Raw genomic sequence first — 18,568 nt, forward strand, 5'->3', positions numbered from 1 at the left:
CCACAGTACTAAAACTGCCTTTTATTTTCACAGAAGTGACACAGGCTGTGATTGCAATTTATATGGGTCTCAGCTTATAAAGCAGAAGTACAGCAGAGGATTAGATGTAGAAAGCTGTAGAGAAGTGACAAGTGGAAATGAGAACCTGAATGGGGTTTGAGAACAGGATCAATGCCATTCACCCTTGCAATAGAACAAGCAGAGTTTTCAGTTTTCCCTCTGAACTGCCAAGGTAGCATTGGAGAACTGAGGGAGGACAAAAACTGGAAAGCCACTGAAACCCTACCAGCAAGAGCAGCACAGCTTGCCTTGGAATTAAGACACTTGCTTTTCCAGTGTCCCAACCTTTACTTTCAAACAGGACAAGAGAGGCCCCAAAAGGATATCTTTCCATCCCTTGTTCCCCCTGCCCCATTTACAATGCTGAAGGAAACACCCTATTGGGTGAGATTCCAGAATTTTATCTGTTTGTTTTTAGATAAAGTGAATGACCTCACTTGTTTTCAACACACAGGTCCAAAAACAATTTAAGAGCTTGTTGCAATTAGTCAAGAAAGAGTTGCTAGCAACTAGCAGGTGCAGCCATGGTTCCTGTGTACTGTGATGGTGACTGGCTTGGAAACAAACTACAAATGTAGACAGAAGCTTTACCCTTCATCTTCAAATCAAGGCTGGAAGCTAAAGTGCCACTTCCAAATACCATGAGTTACAAGTTCAATGTACAGGGATAGCTACATGCAACATAACACAGGTAATTCCAAGCCAGATGTGGCCACCCCTGCTGGCCTTCAGTGTCACAAACTTCAAAGGAATCATTAAAATAAAACAAGTCATTTTCAACCACAGTGATGGGAAAGGGTTTTGAGGGTGGGAGGTGCTACTTTTATGTTGACTCCAGCTAGGAATTAGGACAATCAGCCCTTTATCACCTTTATTGCCCCTTATCAGTGTCTAAAAAATTTATATATATATATATACATATACATACACACATACAGGAATGTGAGTTCTGATTTGCATTATAAAAACAAACAAAATAGGTGGTTTAAAAAAAAAACTTTAATCTGTACTCCACCATGCCCGCTCCCCTTTTTCATGAACTTCATCATTGTATAGCGATACAGATTTTTTTGCTTGCTGATTTAGAGCAATTATAAGCCAAAGAGTCAAATTTTTCTCATTAATAACAGAAGAGAACCAGCTCAATCCTATTCCCAGCTGTAAGTGAGAAGGTATCTTCTCTTAGATTATGCACAAATTAGTGGTCCTAATTTGCTACTGTTCCCATGAAGTCCCCTAGTACTTCCCTTGTCACTACTTAACTTAAAATAGCTATGGTTTAAATTTACAGGTATGTGGTAGCTGTGCTTCTCTTTTCCCAAATACCCCAACCATGGAGCATGAAAACAAAGCCCCTCTATTTAGGGGTCAGTACCACAAATCTGCCTGTGGATGTTTCAGTAACTCCAGTGTCTCAGCCAAAAAGGATGTCACATTCCAGTATTTCATGCAGAACAAAGTTGCTGAACTGTTTTCAAGCTAACCAGCTCAGAGAAATTAAGATGCAAAAATTAGCAAATGTTTCACTTCATTGCATACAAGGCTACCTTGCAATCTTTACCCAAATAACATGCTTTCAGCCATCTGAGTAACAGTAAACATTCCTAAGAATACTGGAGGGAAACCAAGCCCAAACAACACACTCATATTCTCTGGGATCAATCAAAAGTTTTCACTGTTGCCTAAGAACTGAAGCAAGAAACTATCACACAATCCACTGGCTGAGGTAAACACACATTGTTTCAACCTGATCAGCCCATTAATCACCTCCTCTTGCATCTACTGCTTGGGAATATTACTAGAAATAGGCAGAAGATTGCCAGGACAAACTTTACAACTGGCATGGGGTTTGTTCATCTAGTCATAGCTGGCTAAAACACTTCTGATTTTGCAATTTTCTATTCAGCAAAAGCTATCAATGTGTTACAAGGCTGCTCTTTCACCACTTTACAGGAAAAATAAGTCAATTGATTAGGTGATATTCAAAACCACCAAGATCGGCATCTTTTAAACTTTTAAAAGATTTTTTAGGCTCCTCTCTCTAAATTCTAAGAAAAGGATAATATCATACCTCCTTAAGAATCTGATGCCAATCCATAATTATCACGAGATATTACATACAATACACTTAACTAATGAACACAACTACACACTAGAGAGTCAATTTGACTTAAGAGTTAGAAAAAAAAAAAACCCACCTGATTGACTTTTTAGAAAAAAATAGCCATAAATACTTCTATGTCTGTGAGACCTACAGCAATGATTTTCCAAGGTGTACCAAAGAGTAGAAGATACAATTATCCTTCAAGGCAGTGAGGCATGCTGGAAATCTGTGACTCCAAATCCAGCTTTGATATAGACCTCAGTAGGTTATACAAAAAATTTAGATGTACACCCCATTTCATTACTTTAAGGTCTCTGAAAAACCTAACCATAAGATCCAAGCTTATTAGTAAAAATGTTCTAATGTAAAAAATACACCAAAAATTGCTTTTACACTCATAGAATCTGAGTGTATGAGTATCTGTGCTAAACCACACACTTCCAGTTACCGTGACAGATGCACAATGTGTGTGCAAAGCAGTTGGTGACACAGCCCCAGATTCCTGCCTCCAGGAACACCAGAAATGCTGCCCCCTTAAAGAACAGGGTGGAAACCTGTAGTGCTCACTTAGTACAGGGGTGAAGTCAAATGCTGCAGACTCAAGGACAACCCTCTCTCCCTGACACTAACAGCTACCTGTAGTCCATGTGCACAAGGAATTAGATGAGGTCTACATTCAAGCAAATGATAAAAACTATAAACAGGCCACTTTTGCTCATTTTCATCAACATCAAAGTAGTGTTTATTTACAAGAAGAGAGGACCGGGCTGTAAATAAACGTAAACCTTGACAAACAGGTGATTCCACTCCTTCGTTTTTGAAATTTAGTTCTTGACTGCTAAAAAATAAAATACTGAATTTCAACCATTGACCTCACAGAATACATATATGGGTTTGCTCAGTAATAAAAGTATGTTTTGTCTTGTGGCTGTCATGCAAAAATCACTGTAAGAAATTTCCTAAAACAGGTGTTATGTTTTCTGCTGGAGAGAAACATGTTTAGTAGCAGATGAGACACTATCACTTCTGGGACCAAGAAAAGCTAAATGAATCCCAGAGGTAGATTTTGTTTCCAAGTCTGAGGACTACTGACTCAGAAGGCTGTATTCCTAAGAGCTTAGATTTCAGTAAAGCAGGAAGGAGCAATTTCTGAAGAACAACTTCCCCTGTCTCTGTGAAGAATTATTCATACATGGCATAAAGGCCAAGTAGAATTAGCTAACCCAACTGACTTTATTTCACCAGACAAAGAAACACATTTGTCTGAAAGATCAAATCAAGAAAGTAATTCATTATGCACCAACGCATAAGGCAAAACATCCTACAAGAGGAAAAAAACATCTGTACTTCTGGAGTGTCTCATTTAAAGAAATTACATTTAATAAACAATGAACTTTACAAATCAGTTTGCAGGAATCTGACAGCCTCACTCAAAAGAAACAGTATAGCCAATGGATGGTGAAAATCACTGCACACTACAATCAAATCTTGACTAATGTCTTTGTGAAGCTGTGATGATTTCAGCAACACAGGTATTTATATGCACATGTAAATGCACTGTGGGATCATGCCTGACACACACACGTCTCATTAGAAGGCAAACAAACAAGCATGCTTCTACCACAGATGGAAAAAAAATATAAACTCCAGAGTCACGCGCTTACATCCAGGGCTCTCTTTATGGAAAGCTGTTGCACATTAACATATACCAGAAACATTAACAGACCTGCAAAACACCACTAAAGCATACATAACCATCATGTAATTGAACAGCACTTCTCTTAGAATACAGTAATTTTTGAAGAGTGACTCTCAGCTTATTTAAGTGAGCTGCTAAAAAAAGCCAGACAGATTCTGTTAATATCGGAGAGGTGGTTTAAAATTCAGGTTAATACAACAGCTAGAGATTGTAATCATTAACTCTAAGTTTCTTGTCTTGAGACATCAAAGTAAGGAGTTCACATGCAATAAACAAAGTCAAAACAGATTGTAAACAAATGAGTGACTATAAGCAAACTGCAAAATCTGAAACTACAGAAGCTTCTTCTCTGAAGAATCACTACTCTGCTGCTGTATCAACCGCTGTTAGTTTTCGTAATCTTTACTGAATTTTTAAAAGAAAGAGTTTCCTCCCCTTTTCCCTCAAAACCCTTTCAGAAACCACTTCCCACACTTTGCCTTTTGTAATTCATCCCCACTCAGCAGCCATCTGCTCCTTTCCTCACACACACATGCTGTACACACTCCAAAACAAACACAATGCAGAATCAAACAGCCTGATCTGACTTTTTTGTTAGGATTGCTCAAGCAGGAGCAGCTCCCTCCCATCCCATCCCCTCCCTCTCACTTCCTGCCTCCTCTCTTCCCCCCTTCATTGGGGTTTCCTGGGAAGCAGCATGTGCTAGCATCCAAGAGTAGGGCTCCAGAGGACCAGCTTCTCATCCTGCACTCAAGCACAATAAGAGCAGAAGAAATGCAGGAAAGTCACAACATTTTGCACGTTCACCATGATCAAGATCGAGTAGGACTGGCCTTCAAGAGGAAGGCCCCTCTGCTCTCCACAGACCCCATGCCCACCATGGCCAGCACAAGTGTCTGCAGATTGGGACTCTGGCAAAGCAGACATCTCAAAGGACCTAGTGACAAAGGCTTCCAGCTTCTCAGCTTTTATCCATACACCTGAAGTCCTTTACAAAGGTAATCAGCAGTGCCAGCCCTCTTTCACAGATGACAGTCAAGATAGCATAAGAACCCAAAGGATTTGCCCAATACCATCTAGCAGGTAAAACAAAAAAAAATCCCAAATTACAGATCTGGCTTAATTCAGGCCTTGCTGCACTCTGTGTGCTTCTCAACAGTTTTCCAGGTACCACACCAAAGGCAAGGTAAGTCATACTCTTGCCAGGAACATGCGGGACAGTAGAAGAAAGCTCTTAAGCTGACAAGGGGCAGGAAGAATGGAAAGTGTAACTTTTTCTGAGAAATGCTTTATGATCCATTGAAAAACACACCAAGCGAAAACCAAGATTTGAATTGTCAGGAGAGGTTTTCACAATTCCCACCAACTCTGAGCCTACAACAAGGACAGCAGGAGAAGTACAATCTGTTTCTCACAGAAGAGATAAAGAATACTCAGACAAAAATCCTTCCATAGTTAGCCAGTTTCTATATAAAGCAAACTTCAAAAAGGAAGAACGGCAAGCCCCGTGTTAATATATGACACAGCTACACATAAACACACAAATAGAAGCACAAAAAAAAAAAAAAAAAAAAAAAAAGGGGTAAAATTGTAAAAGGATTTAGAGCCTGGCTGCTTAATGAATGATTTAGTTTAATGGACAAGCAAAACCAAACACACACACAGAGCCTTACAAAGCCTGAGTATTTGGACCAAATTCAGCCACTCAGAGACTGCATTCACAGCTCAAAGTCCAAAAAGTGAATGGAAAAAGTCACAGCGCTTCTGTACCATAAAACCAGCTCTCAAAGTGTCAGTCTAGATGCAGTAACAAAGCACAGACCTTTACCTTGAGAATACTGATCTGTGACTACAACTCTTGCAAATGCATCAATTGCTTTTTTTTCCCCCCAAGTCTTGCTTTTCCAGTAAGATGTGGCTTATTTCAATCAATAAGCCACAGTGCCTTTCCTGTTAGAGGATGCAGGAGATCATTACAAAGGCAGAAGAACTTTATGAAGATGCATCACAATGTGCTTCTCTCACCATAGTTTCATCCAGACAAATTAGGCATTCAGTATCTTCCAGATGACAGCTTTGAGAAGCACCTGATTGTCAGGGACAATCACAGCACCTCTGCTGAGCACATAGCAGCCAGTAAGACTACACAGCACTTAGAAAACAAGATAAGTGAGCAGAAGGGAGTTTCAGCTGATCAACTGGAATCAGCAAGTTTAAATCTGACTAGAACACTGATCTGCATCTGTGATAAATGTTGTGTGATCTTTGATGACAACTCAGTACCAATTCCCAGATTGAAGCTATTGAGAAGAAACAGTATTGTGTCCAAAAATGACTTGCACCAACATCTCATGATCTCTCATGCAATCACTGATCCCACCCATCCCTGATCTGCTTATGAGATCTGCAGAGATCACAGCACGGGAGGCCACGGTTGGTGCACATTTTTACAAGAGCAGTAAAAATCTATTGCTGAAGGAGCTTCACTCATTGTGGTACCACTAACAACTTATAGTAGACATCAGTGTGCTTCAGTGAGGAAGGCAGAAAGCCCTCAAAAAGACAATGCTATAACATAACAAACCCAGAACAACACCTCAGTTACATGCCAGCATTGTTTCCTCGTTTCCCATCAAATCCTGAGAGCTGTTTGCTTTTGCATGCATTAGGAAACATTGCTGCCAGCACACTGCCCACCAAACAGGCAAAGGGGGGTTGTAGCTTCTCACACACAATAGAGTGACTCTCCCTTAAATCAGGTAAGCGTGAAGCTATTCCTAGTGAAGGGTAAGTAAGGAGCTAAGGATGTGGTTATTAATAGCCCTTAAAGCTATCAGTTCATCTGAGTTAAATGCAAGACTAATAATCCCTTTATGACCTTCCTTATTTTACTGGGGAAATGGACAAAGTTTCATTAAATACCACTGCTAACCTCAGATTTCAACTATTTTAAATGCTGAAAATGACATTAACCTGAATTTACCAGGCTCTGTTAGGTATACTTATCACTGAGAACATAGACCAGAAATAGTAGGCAAAAGCCTTTCCTCTTAACACTTCTTCAAATTCAAAAGGATTTTTGCACAGTCTTCCACAGGTATTGAGTCTACAATTTAATCTTCCATGAAGCATGCCTAGGTATTATACATCACTCAATTAGGTAATGTACATCACTCAATATGAGAAACTGCATTGTAATGATAAAGGTGGTGAGGATTTCCTGCTGTTCTTCACTTAGTCACAAATCAGTAGTCCAGAAAATTTCCTCTTGTAGCAAGAAAAATCAGAATAAAACCAAGCCTTAACCTGAAATACAAGAGCTACATCTTGACCAGAAGCATAGAAGAAGTAGTAAGAGATCTGTACTGTTCAGATTGAGAATTCTTCCTTTGCAGCTCTACTACAAATGTGGGTAACTAACCACATCCATAATCACAAAAGACAGCAGAATGTAAAGCATGTTCTGGGAATAGGAAAACCACTGATTTTTCAGAGACTTGTGGAAGTTCTCTTGCTAGGCACCTTAGTCCTTCATTTTTCTGCTGCTGTGCTTCTCGAGCCTTTCCTCCAAAGGACTTCCTATAATGCAAGATGTAGGTACCAACAAGCCAAAGGTCTGGTTTGAAATAGAAAAAATGAAAGCAAGAAAATTTATTCTGCTACATGACACTCTACCTTTATTCACCTTGGCTTTAGCCACAGCTTGTTAATAAACAGGGGAGAAGATACGTGCATGAGTCTGCTCAATCTATAAAGTGCACACCTGGAAATGCACTTGGTCTAAGAAGCTTGGTAGTACAAAACAAACATACACATTCATCTGTGAAATAGTAGTATTGGTTTTGAATGTGGTTTGTGGTTTGATTTTGTTCAGATTGTCAAGTGGCTTTCTGCAACTCAAAAGATTTTAAGACCACAGTGTACACATTTGTTTGAGTTACTTACTGTTCCTGCACAAAAAAAGTAAGAAATTTACTATTCTTATTACATAATAAAGGTAAGGTAAGAAAATCATGATATTTGAATCAAACTGTGAAATGTTGCACTTTTCCTCAAAAACCATTCTATGTTTTTGCAGACATAAGAACTCTAGGCCAACCACAACATAAAGAAATGTCTGTGACTGATGTTGTCTAATGGTAACTTATGCAACTGAAATATGAGAGTATTGAAGTTACACTGACTTTGTACTGAAACACCTTTTTTCTCTGTTTCCTAGTATCAATCTCTTGTACAGTAGATATTACCTAGGGCACAACTACCTGCAGCTGCTCAGCAGATTTCCCCACACAGCATCATGTTCAGCTGCATTGCTGCTCTTTATCTTGGAGTTGCTATCTCAACAGAAAACAGGCATTTTGAAACTAAAATCCGATTAAAAATATGGCAAGGATAATCTAGAAATTCTTTTTCTCTTGCATCCCATCTCCCCTTTACTATATTTTTTAAATATGAGCAAAACTCAGTCTTGCCCAGTGGGTCTTAACTACATCCAAGAGCTAACAGGAACTCTGACTATAAAGTATCCTTGAACATCCTAACTGATGCAATATGAAAATTTAACTGGCTTGGTCAAAGTCAGCACATTAACAACTTGATTGCCCTCCAGCTCATTGTAAGATCCAACATTAAAGTTTAACACCTGAAGCAGGAGACAGGAAGGGAGTATAAGAGCCAGGCTCATGTGCCCAGGAGCAGCCACCATGTCAGTACAGCTGACAGCTCACCCAGAGCTCCAGCTGTTCCAGATGCAGTTTTGGCAGAATGCAGGACACCTGGGGGTGAATGAATATGCTAATGGAGACAGGAAAGACAAGTCTTGGGAAACACAAAGTGTTTCCAACTTAGCCCAATCTATTGCTTGGATGGCCCCACTTCCTCTTCAACATTACATATATTTAAACAAGTATTCTGTTCTGTTTCTAATGTGCTAAGGCTTGAAAATATAACAGCAGCCCAGAAAGGGGAACAATAATCAACATTTCAACTAGCTATCATGAGGGAAACAGAGGGGATATTTGTTAACACCAAAGTCACTGTGTTGGAAATAAAAATCACGTTTAGAAGGAGAGCTGAGACTCTCACTTCTGGGCCCACTGCATGGTTAGAGGCACAAGATTTTCTTCTGATCTGCCTCCTCATCTCCAGAGCAGGGTAGTAAATTCACAGCATTGCTCTGCCTTTGGCAAAGGAGCTGTTTCACTCTCAGCACATACAGTTACTATATGGGAGGGCATCAAAGGGAAGAACCAGCAGAGCCCTCTTACCTAGGGAGCTGCCCAGGCAGTAACTATATGTGACAGGTGGGAACTGACATATTCCAGCAGATTCCTGAGACAAGGTGTTTTATGGATTTAGAGCATCTCCTCTATGACAGTAACTTCTTGTCTAGTTCTGGCAACCAAAGGCAGCAGTGTGCCAGCCTAATTAATTACTGGTTTAAGAATCTGAGAGGTTAGAATCTATTTTAAAATGTTACTTACGGAAAAGACTCAAAAAAGCCAATATTAGAACAGTTTATTTCTCCTGGTGACTTTGATAGGTGCAATCTGGACAGTTGTCAGGTGAGATGGGTAGTGAGGGCAAATTAACCCAACACATCAGAAATTATTCTTTTACCCTACTCAAAGGCTGGTGAATCCCTTCCTGTAACATGACAGCACCTTTCTAGTCCCTTATGCATAAGCTACACCCAATCTGTAATCAGCATCACTCTAGGTCTCCTCAGAGTTAATCACTGCTGAGCAGCCCACAAAGCTGTACCTGCAGCTGTACCATAATGTGAATGTTCTCCTGATGTCATTTTAAGTTAAAGCTAAAAAATCACAAAGAGGTTTCTGTGGAACTGACAGATAATATAAGATCAATGCAGTACAGTGTACACTAAAGCACAATGCACATTAAGGTTCTTGGATCAGACACAGCCCAGATAAATAAGGTTGACATGTGAAGACTATATCTAGTCTAGTCTTCTTCATATGCTATTACAAACTGTTAAGTACCATATTGATTGGATTTTACTGGACTTAGAATCAGTAGATACTACAGATAACTTTGCATTAGCACCACAGCTAGACTTCAGATGGATTCCACTCACAGACATGTCCCCAAGGTAAGAAAACAAATCATATTCCATAAAACAGTACAGTACCTATACATATGGGTGTATATAGTCTTCCTTGTGATACTCTAGTCAGTTTGAAATACAACACAGCTCCTATGTGCTACCAAGAGCAAAGGAAAACAGGATGCATGGCTTCATATAGAGGTTCACATTCCATATAATTTTTCTTTAACTACACCTGTAACAGCTTCTACAATAATAGTATTGGAGCCATCATCCAAATCCCTATCTGCCTTGAATTCTTATGCAAAACAGATGGCTGTAGCTTGCATTTTGCAGAAGTTACTCAATAACAATCTCTAGAATTTTGCAGCCAGCTGCTTTAAAATAGCAAGCACAAGAATAAGAAGGTAGCATTCATCCTCACTAAGAGCAGCAGTAATGCAAGGAGTTGGGGCTTTGGAACAGAATCAGGTCTGATTTGTTAACCCCTATCATTTTATACTTAGGTAACTCCCTTGTGTGAAAATCAAGCATATCTGATAGTACCTGTTCCTCTTTTTCTTTGGTCTTGCTCCTGGAGACTCTGGAAGAGGTAACATCCTGAGCTGGAATGACAGAGATTTGATGCAGTGGCATGTTCATCACACCGCCTTGTTTGGTCCTATCATTTACAGGAAGGAGGCTTGAACGCAGTGCTCATTCCGTGCCATTGTAAGGCCTTGCAACTAAAAAATAAAAATATTAGATGATGTTAAAGGAGCTTGAAATGCAATGATTTCTAAACCAAAGCTACGCCATCCACTGGGCCAAGACATATGTCTTATTTTCTCTGGATTTTGGTGCACTTGCTGGGTGAGAAGGGACGCAGAAGTTTTAAAGACTTTTAACTAGACGGGTCAGAGCACAATTAACGCAAAATTAACAAATAATTCTCAACCAGTTCTGAAAGTGTTCAGAGAGCAGAGCTAGGGAGCAGGGATCATACTTGAGTTTGCTTGGATAGGGAGAAGGAGGAAGAGCAGCTCTCCAAGCTGAGCATGCTACCTGGAGGTGCAGAGAACAAAGCTCATACAGGTAAGTTTCCTAAATTGCCAACCCCCCATACTGGAGCAAATTGCGTCAGGAGTCATCCCAGAACAAAGTGAATGCTGTAGCTTTGCCTAAAAAAAAAAGAAATAGCCCACACTTGCTTCTTGTCATTCATATAAACCTGTACCACTGTCAGTTCAAAGATGCACCACATGAGCTGCTCCTTTCCTAAAACTATTAGAGATTAATATAATCAAAATCCCTCACTAGGGATTGTGAATTCACTGGATGGACTACACACACTTTATCCTTCTTTTACTAATATAACAGGGAAGCATTACACGTAAGAAAGACAGTGATAGACATAAATTAGCCAAAATTGGCAATGCTAATCTGAAAGGCAGGCATAATTAACCATACCTTTTATTAGATTAGTGAAATTACCTTAAATAAAAAGCTTTTTGAAACATGTAATATCATGGAGTGTTTATTTGGAATGTAACTTGCCACAAACGAGAAACAATTAATTGTGTTTAAAGAACAGATTAGGAGGGAATTAACACAGCAGGGACTATGTTAAACAGGGCATTAAACTGAATGATGCACTTTTCTTCTGTTTCTATAACATACCAACTTTTTGTTTGGCTGGTTTTGAATTTGAAAAAGCAGAAAACAGAGACTAGATAAATGCCCTATGTATTTTGTTGTTTAATAATTTGGAAGTAGTACAGCTTAGCACTTAGTACATACCCTTAACTTATACAGAACACATTTTTTATTTAATATTTAATTGGAAGTTTTGCAGATAGAATCAGACAATTCAGCATGTTTTGTGGAATCAAAAACCTAGAAAGCTTGGCCTATTTCCACTAGACTCTATGGGAATACTGCAGTTGTGTAAAATGAAAACAGAATCAACTATTTTGACTGGTTTTGAGAGGGAAAAAAGGGTTCTAAGTTCCAAGGCACTTTATATGAAGAATGATATCCTCTTTTCACTGAAGGGGAAAGAATTACCAAAGGTCATAGAGCAAATCATGAACAAAACAAAAAATGCATGCAAGGCCTGCTGCATCCCAGTCACACACTCCATCTGCTGCATGATGCTGTTTGCCTGTTCGAGCACCCAGCCAAGAGTTCAAAAGATTTACTGACACGTGGGCAGGATTTATATTACTCCCATAGAGGCCAAGACAGAGCATCATAAAGCATGCATGAGAGCTTTAAAGGCAACGCCTCCGTAACTTTCATGCATCACTTACTTTAAAAGTAAAATATATCAGTGTGCATAAACTAGCAACAAGGATACTTCCTTACTGGAGGACAAATTTAAACATGAGATTTACCAGCATTATTGAATCCCTGCATAAAGAGACAGAACCTCCTCAGATCCTCCCCACACCTGCTTAGTTACATCCTCTAAAAGAGCCAAGCCAGAAGACATATAAACATGGGCTGAGATGGGATTATCAAACCACAATCAACAAGGCAGGAAGGGAAGGTATTTGCCCAAGAAAACACAGAGAAAGGAAATCCAGAGAACATTAAGCTTCAATGAAAATATGCCAGGTAATATGTTCTGTACTATTGCCAGTGGTAACAGCAAAAGGAAAGGAGTTCTGATCTGCGTTCCCCCTCGAAAAAGGTTCTGGACTTGCAGGCAAGGACACGTTATGACTATAAAGAGAACAAGGAAAATTATTGGAAAACACAGTTAACCCTTTCTGATGATGGCAAACAAGTCAAACCAGTTTTTTTGCAGGTACTTCAAGGACAGCATGTGTTAGAATTCTTTGAAAGAGCTCAAACAGCAGATACAATCCAACTGCATATTCAGAGATGATGTGAAACAGCCCTTCTCTGGTAAAGAAGCCTGGCAGACGCTCTAATAAAGCCTGCCTTTGTTCAAGGGTGGCTTAGAGAAAGCTGTCAACTAAACCCAGATGCCACCTTGTCACATCCCCAGTCTGCTGGGTCCCTAATAATGCACACAACTCAAATTCTGTCTGTATCAACCTAAAGCACTTTAACTCCACAGTGCTAATTAAAGGATAAAGTTACGTGAATGAACAGACCATCTGCAGTACTGAGTACAAACAGACAAGGATGCCAGAAAAGCAATGCCACTCAAAGCCAACACAAAGCGAGTTAAGACAAGTTCCACAGGACATTTCACAGCTAAATTAACACCATGTTCTACCTGATTCAAAGGTGAGGAGTTGGGCACCTGCAAAGTGGGATCCAAGCTTAAGCACATCAAACTGGGGGCCGGCCAAAAGGAAGAAATGCTAAGGCAAGGAGACTGCTCCTAGATAGTCCCTTCTCTTCAGGATTGCAGTTAGATGTTTAAGCCATACCTCATACAAAATGCGAATTCCTCATTACTACAGCATCTCCATCCAACAGCAGAGTACACTTGCACAGGAGGTGGCAAGTAAGGACTCAGCTTCCTCCTTCACTGTGTTTTATTTGGTTCATAGCTTCCTGCAAAACTGGCTGGGGCACATGGGAATGCCAAGACAGAGGACAGCCTGAAGTTCAGCTGTTATTCTCATCTATAGCCACACTGGTTCCTAAAAGATGGACTCTAGCCATACTGCCATTGCAGAGAGTCTTCAGAAACAAATGCCATTTCAAAAGAGGTCAAAATCTTGGCTGCAGAGCCCCTAAACGATCTTAACTCAGTGAACCTAAGATTCCACCCACTCAGGGAGCCCACTTTTGCTTTCTGCAGGACATGCAAAACAGCAACTAAAAATGCAGACACGTGGAACCATGCCACCTGAGTTCTCATTGTGTTGCTAGAACCACAAAGCTGAAGCAAAATCACTCAGATTCAGAGAAAACAGGACGGAGTCTCTCAAGGTAGTTGAGCAGTACAAAGTGAAGCAAAAGCATGCACATGACTGGGGCCTGGTGGCTGGGGCATTCCCCTGAACAGTACATCTGACAGAAGCAGAAAATTAGGTTCCTCTGGGTTATCAGCACGAAGTACTTGGTGTTAAGGAAACCTTCCATCCACATGACTGTCTAGCAGTCACACTCTCAACACCAGAGACTTTCACTGCTGGGATGAACCCCCTAAAAAGCAGGCGGCTCCTGTGAGCCCATGAGACCCCTGCTTGACTCCCACTCACACCCCACTCACACAGTCAGACCAGGTTTTCTTACTGGTTCGACCCCACATTTCCCCATGGCAGTGTCTCAGATGTCCTGTTCCACAAAACCATTTATTCACAGTGCAATAACACAGAAAGAGCCTAAGCTGGTGCCTCCAAGGAGTACTCCTAACAAAAGACCCCCAGGGCTTTTATCCCATCAGCCTAACTGCACACAGATCTCACTCTTCCTACTGAGTACTCTGCTCCTGCTGTGTCTCTCAGCATCCGTTCACCTACCCCACTGGCATCACTCCTCTTCAGGCCCTTTGTTGTCCAAGAGGCTGGAAACCCATGGCCTCTTGTCTTGGGCTCCCACCCAGAGCTCAATCTGCATCTTGCGACCTGAACTACCTGCACCAAATACATCCCTCAACTATGAGAAGGAACAAAAACAACAGGAAACCACAGTATAACAGAAATAGGTGGAAACCACTTGAATTCCTGCTTCAGTCATCCACCCTGTCAAGATCTCAGTCTCCCAAATGACAACGATGATATGAGATGAACCAAATGATCTGTATCTTGCTGGACTGGAGTGTCAAGTGCCAAGGAAACAACCCAGATGGAAGTCCTCCCTCACCTGCCACTTACTGCAGCCCTCTGCCCACTACGTGTTCCCAAATAAAGGCTAAACTACTCTTTGCCAAAGATTCACAGCTGGAATGAGGCAAGCAAGTGTAAATCATGATTTCCTATCTGTGATATGGTACCTATCAGGGTCTACAAACATGCTGTCTGAACAGCAGATTCTCTTAGGTCATTTATACTTCAGGAAGTCCACCGTATTCCCTTTCTGCACAGGGCTGCTGGAAAACTTCAACAGAAGCTCTGGAGCTGTAGTGGCACTGGCTGCAGATGTACACAGGCCTTACCAAAAGAAATGCGTCCCGAGGGTGCAGGTGTGTACAAATGCTTTGTATTACTCAGAAGGGGAAAAAATACAGCAGTCGAATAGGTCAGTTGCTTTCCTGTTTAAAGTACAGCGGGTATTCTGGATTAAAGGAATATGTCTTTATATGCATGAAAGATATGCTCCAGAACCTGTGGCAGAAGGAAGATGTACGTTACTAACAGAAGGGAATTGGAAAGAATTTCATCTGTGAGCTGTTCTGGCCTGCCCCAAGGTTTCTTACCCTTCTCTTCACTCCAGCAGTGACTGTGAGCAGCATCACCTATGTCAGTGCTCTAACAATCTGTTGCAAGGTGGATGGGTTAAAAATAAAGCAACAGATCACTGATGTCCATGTAATGCAGACACTGAAGTACCATCCACTACTGTGACAATCCTGCCACGGAACAGATCAATCTGTAGACTGCAGGGCACCTTTCAGATGCAGGCTGAGATTTCTGCTCTGAGACTTTGTGGATCGCTGCCATGCAATCTGGTCTTCTGAAACTTCCCCTCAATGCAGCACAAAACCTGACCAATGCAAAAAGGAATGGAAACTCCCCAACGAAATTTGACTGCTGCTAGATGGTGTAACATCTTCATCAGCTGGCTTATTTTCTCATAAGACTTGAAATAATTTATTAATGCAGATGTGGAATCTGGTTTTCTGCTGGAGGTCTTGATATGCAATCTCAAAGCTCCATTTAAAAACTCCTTTGATTTTGTGTTTTTGTCATTGTTCTCAAGGTAAGAGAAGCCCTCATCCAGTGACTTTAGCAAATTCCTGTGTACATCTTAACTTTTTCCTAGCTACTTTCACATTTCAGATAGATACAGCTTATGCCTACTTTCTGTACACTACATTTTCCATATTTTCAAATATTTCCAATCCTATCAGCTTGTGTTGGCTCCAGTTTGAAGCTTTTATTTATGTCATTTTGAGCTTGTTCGGACTCTTCCCCTACTAATGTATCTTACGTAATCCTCTTCTAGAGATGACAGATGTGCATTTTCAAAAAGAGGATCCTGCATCTGCGTTTCATTTTAGTTTACTGTAGCTTAATCAGTACTTTGTTAACAGCATTATTTAAGAGATGTTATCAAACCTCATGTGCTTCACATGCATTTGTTAACTTGACAAACAAATCTAATCAAGAGAGCTTAAGGGAGAAGAACTAACAATTCTTTTCCTGCTGTACCTTTCACATTTTACTGCCAGTATTGTACTAACCCTCAAATGAATCCTTGTATTCAGACCAGGCAGATATAATTCTGGATTATTGCTATTTACAGCTCTGAGACTGCCCATATATCTTGCACTGTTTACTAGCTTAGCTGTAACTTCTCCCTTTATTATCTCAGTTCCTCCTTTCCTCCACCTGGTAGTGTTCCAAAACTAACCAGCTTCAAGACTTGAAGTTTGAATATATTTTTAAATCTTGTTATTGAGCAGTTGAAATCAAAAGAAAGGCTTAGAAAGGGGAGAAGAGATTCTTCTGCAAGTTCCCCATCTTCCCTTTGAAAGCTTCTCAATATACAGGAATATACATGTGTAGACTACACATAACCTACAGAGAAACAGTAGTATCTGCCAGCTCTGACTAACTCCTCTCAAAATAAGAATATGATTATTTTTACAAATATAATACAACTAGACAAGCAAGCAGTTAAACTACAGTCTCAGTAAATAATGGTCCCATAACTCTCAGCAACTCCCTCCCATGATTTCAATGGAAGCTGAACAGGACCTGGAGCTCTGAAAAGCAAGTTCCTTAAAAACTGTTCCCTTCAAATCAAATCAGCTGATAAATGCAATTATGAACTAGCTTGGTAGGATTCAGGAAAACAAATGTCACTTCCCTCTGTTACAGTAACACAATAGTACAGTCATTACAGTCCCCTGAGAAATAAAGAAATTACTTTTGTCTCCTTCAGCTACTATTAGCAATTGACCTGCATCAGAGGCATCATTGATCATTCCTCATGTCCTGTGGAAAAAACAAAGCACCAGGTGCTCCACACATACCCGGGCAGTAAGTTCCTGCTACAGATGCAAAGCTTCTTTAGCATCAGTGGTCTTCCAGTTCACAGATATTTTTAAGTAATTCTCTTTGTATATTTTTTGATGAAACAGACCATAATAACATCAGCAATAATCCCTGGGACAGTCTCTAACTACGACAAGCTAAAAAGAAAAAGGAGTAAAGCAAGAGTTTCATTCTCTACATTGGAAAGTCCTAATGGTGGAGGCTGGGGAGAGATCACAGCCAGGGCTCCTGTTTTCTCAGCCAGCAAGTTCCTCTACCTGCTCCACTGACTTCCCAAAGCCATTTGCATAAGGGGGTGCCAGTCACTCTTTTTCCTCATTAATCATCATTTCTCCTCACCCCTTCACATTAAAGAAATCTTCCTGTCCTGACGTGATTCTGAACAGAGCAAGTCTAGCACATGAATCACATTCACAGCAAGTTGTGAGTCTTTACAGCTTTGCTGCAAGCAGGACATTACATCACAGCCTCTCTGGGGCTTGCCTTATCACTTTTAGCCACAATCCTATCAACTCTCAGAATGAGTAGAGACTGGCTTCCTGATAAATTAATGTCCCTCTCCAGAAGAGGCATTCTTCCCTCCAATTTGGCACTGAAGCCACCCTGCAGATCAAAAATCAGGACATCTTAATCACACAACTTTAAATTTCTCTACAAGATTTGGATGAAGACTTGCTTCATTATAATAGCCACTGTCAGAGAAGAACATGCCACAATATTATGCCCATTCCTACAGTTTTTGAGAAAAGCTGTCTCTCCTTCTTCACTGCATGTCCAAAAGTGATGCACAGCAGTAACCTACATGGATTCCACCCATGTGTGAACACAGATTTGGGACTGGTCCACTGCAATTTCAGATCACCCTGCAATCAGCACAGAAGGGTCCACAGTACAGCTACTGAATACAAAAACCACTCCCCTCACCCCTACTCATGAGCAAAAGCTAAAACCCCCAAAACTATGACATGCCTCAGAAAAACAGCAAGTGATGTCAAGGACAAGGTAGCATTCCAGATCTCCAGAACAACTGCAAATCTACTGGGAAAAAAGCCCACACGATCATTATGATTTGGCAAAGCACTCCATGTGACAATTGATATTTTTTAAAAGGAAATGTAATGAAGATTATAATCCAATGGAAGAAGAGACTTACTAATACATGTATAGACCAGAGAGAGAAATTTGTACCAATTACTTTCAGGTAAATTTCTAGTCTAGTACAGAAGTCCACATGATACAATGTAACACCTATAGATAATTTATGATCCCTTCCCATTCTCTATTGTAATCCTTTTGGGGTTCACAAAACTCTAAATCAGTTCTGAAATCCAAGGAGAAACTGCTCTGTATTTTTATCTTCAAATTTAATAGAGATTATTAAAAAATGCATACACTTACACTGAAGAAAACAAAAGCCTGGGTTTCTCAAACAGTATAAATATTTACAATACAGGACAGTGATGAAACAACAATCTCACCATTGTTCAGTGGGGACATTGCTCACATTCTAT

General features: G+C 40.4%; 1 protein-coding gene across 3 annotated transcripts in view; it reads right to left on the reverse strand.

Moving 5' to 3' along the window:
* The window catches only part of MARCHF8 (membrane associated ring-CH-type finger 8), an 85,120-nt gene that overhangs the window by 52,966 nt on the left and 13,586 nt on the right, over positions 1 to 18,568 (reverse strand). For 2 of the 3 annotated variants that reach the window (XM_083865871.1, XM_083865869.1), the window contains exon 2: positions 10,477 to 10,655. In XM_083865871.1, coding sequence (XP_083721997.1) covers positions 10,477 to 10,572 — 96 coding nt within the window. In that variant the 5' untranslated portion in view covers positions 10,573 to 10,655. Of the gene's footprint in view, positions 1 to 10,476; positions 10,656 to 13,316; positions 13,364 to 18,568 lie in introns of those variants that run through there. The other variant, XM_083865870.1, reaches the window with a different exon arrangement.

This window comes from Zosterops lateralis (assembly GCF_965231275.1).
Source record: "Zosterops lateralis genome assembly, chromosome: 8".
NCBI lineage: Eukaryota > Metazoa > Chordata > Aves > Passeriformes > Zosteropidae > Zosterops > Zosterops lateralis.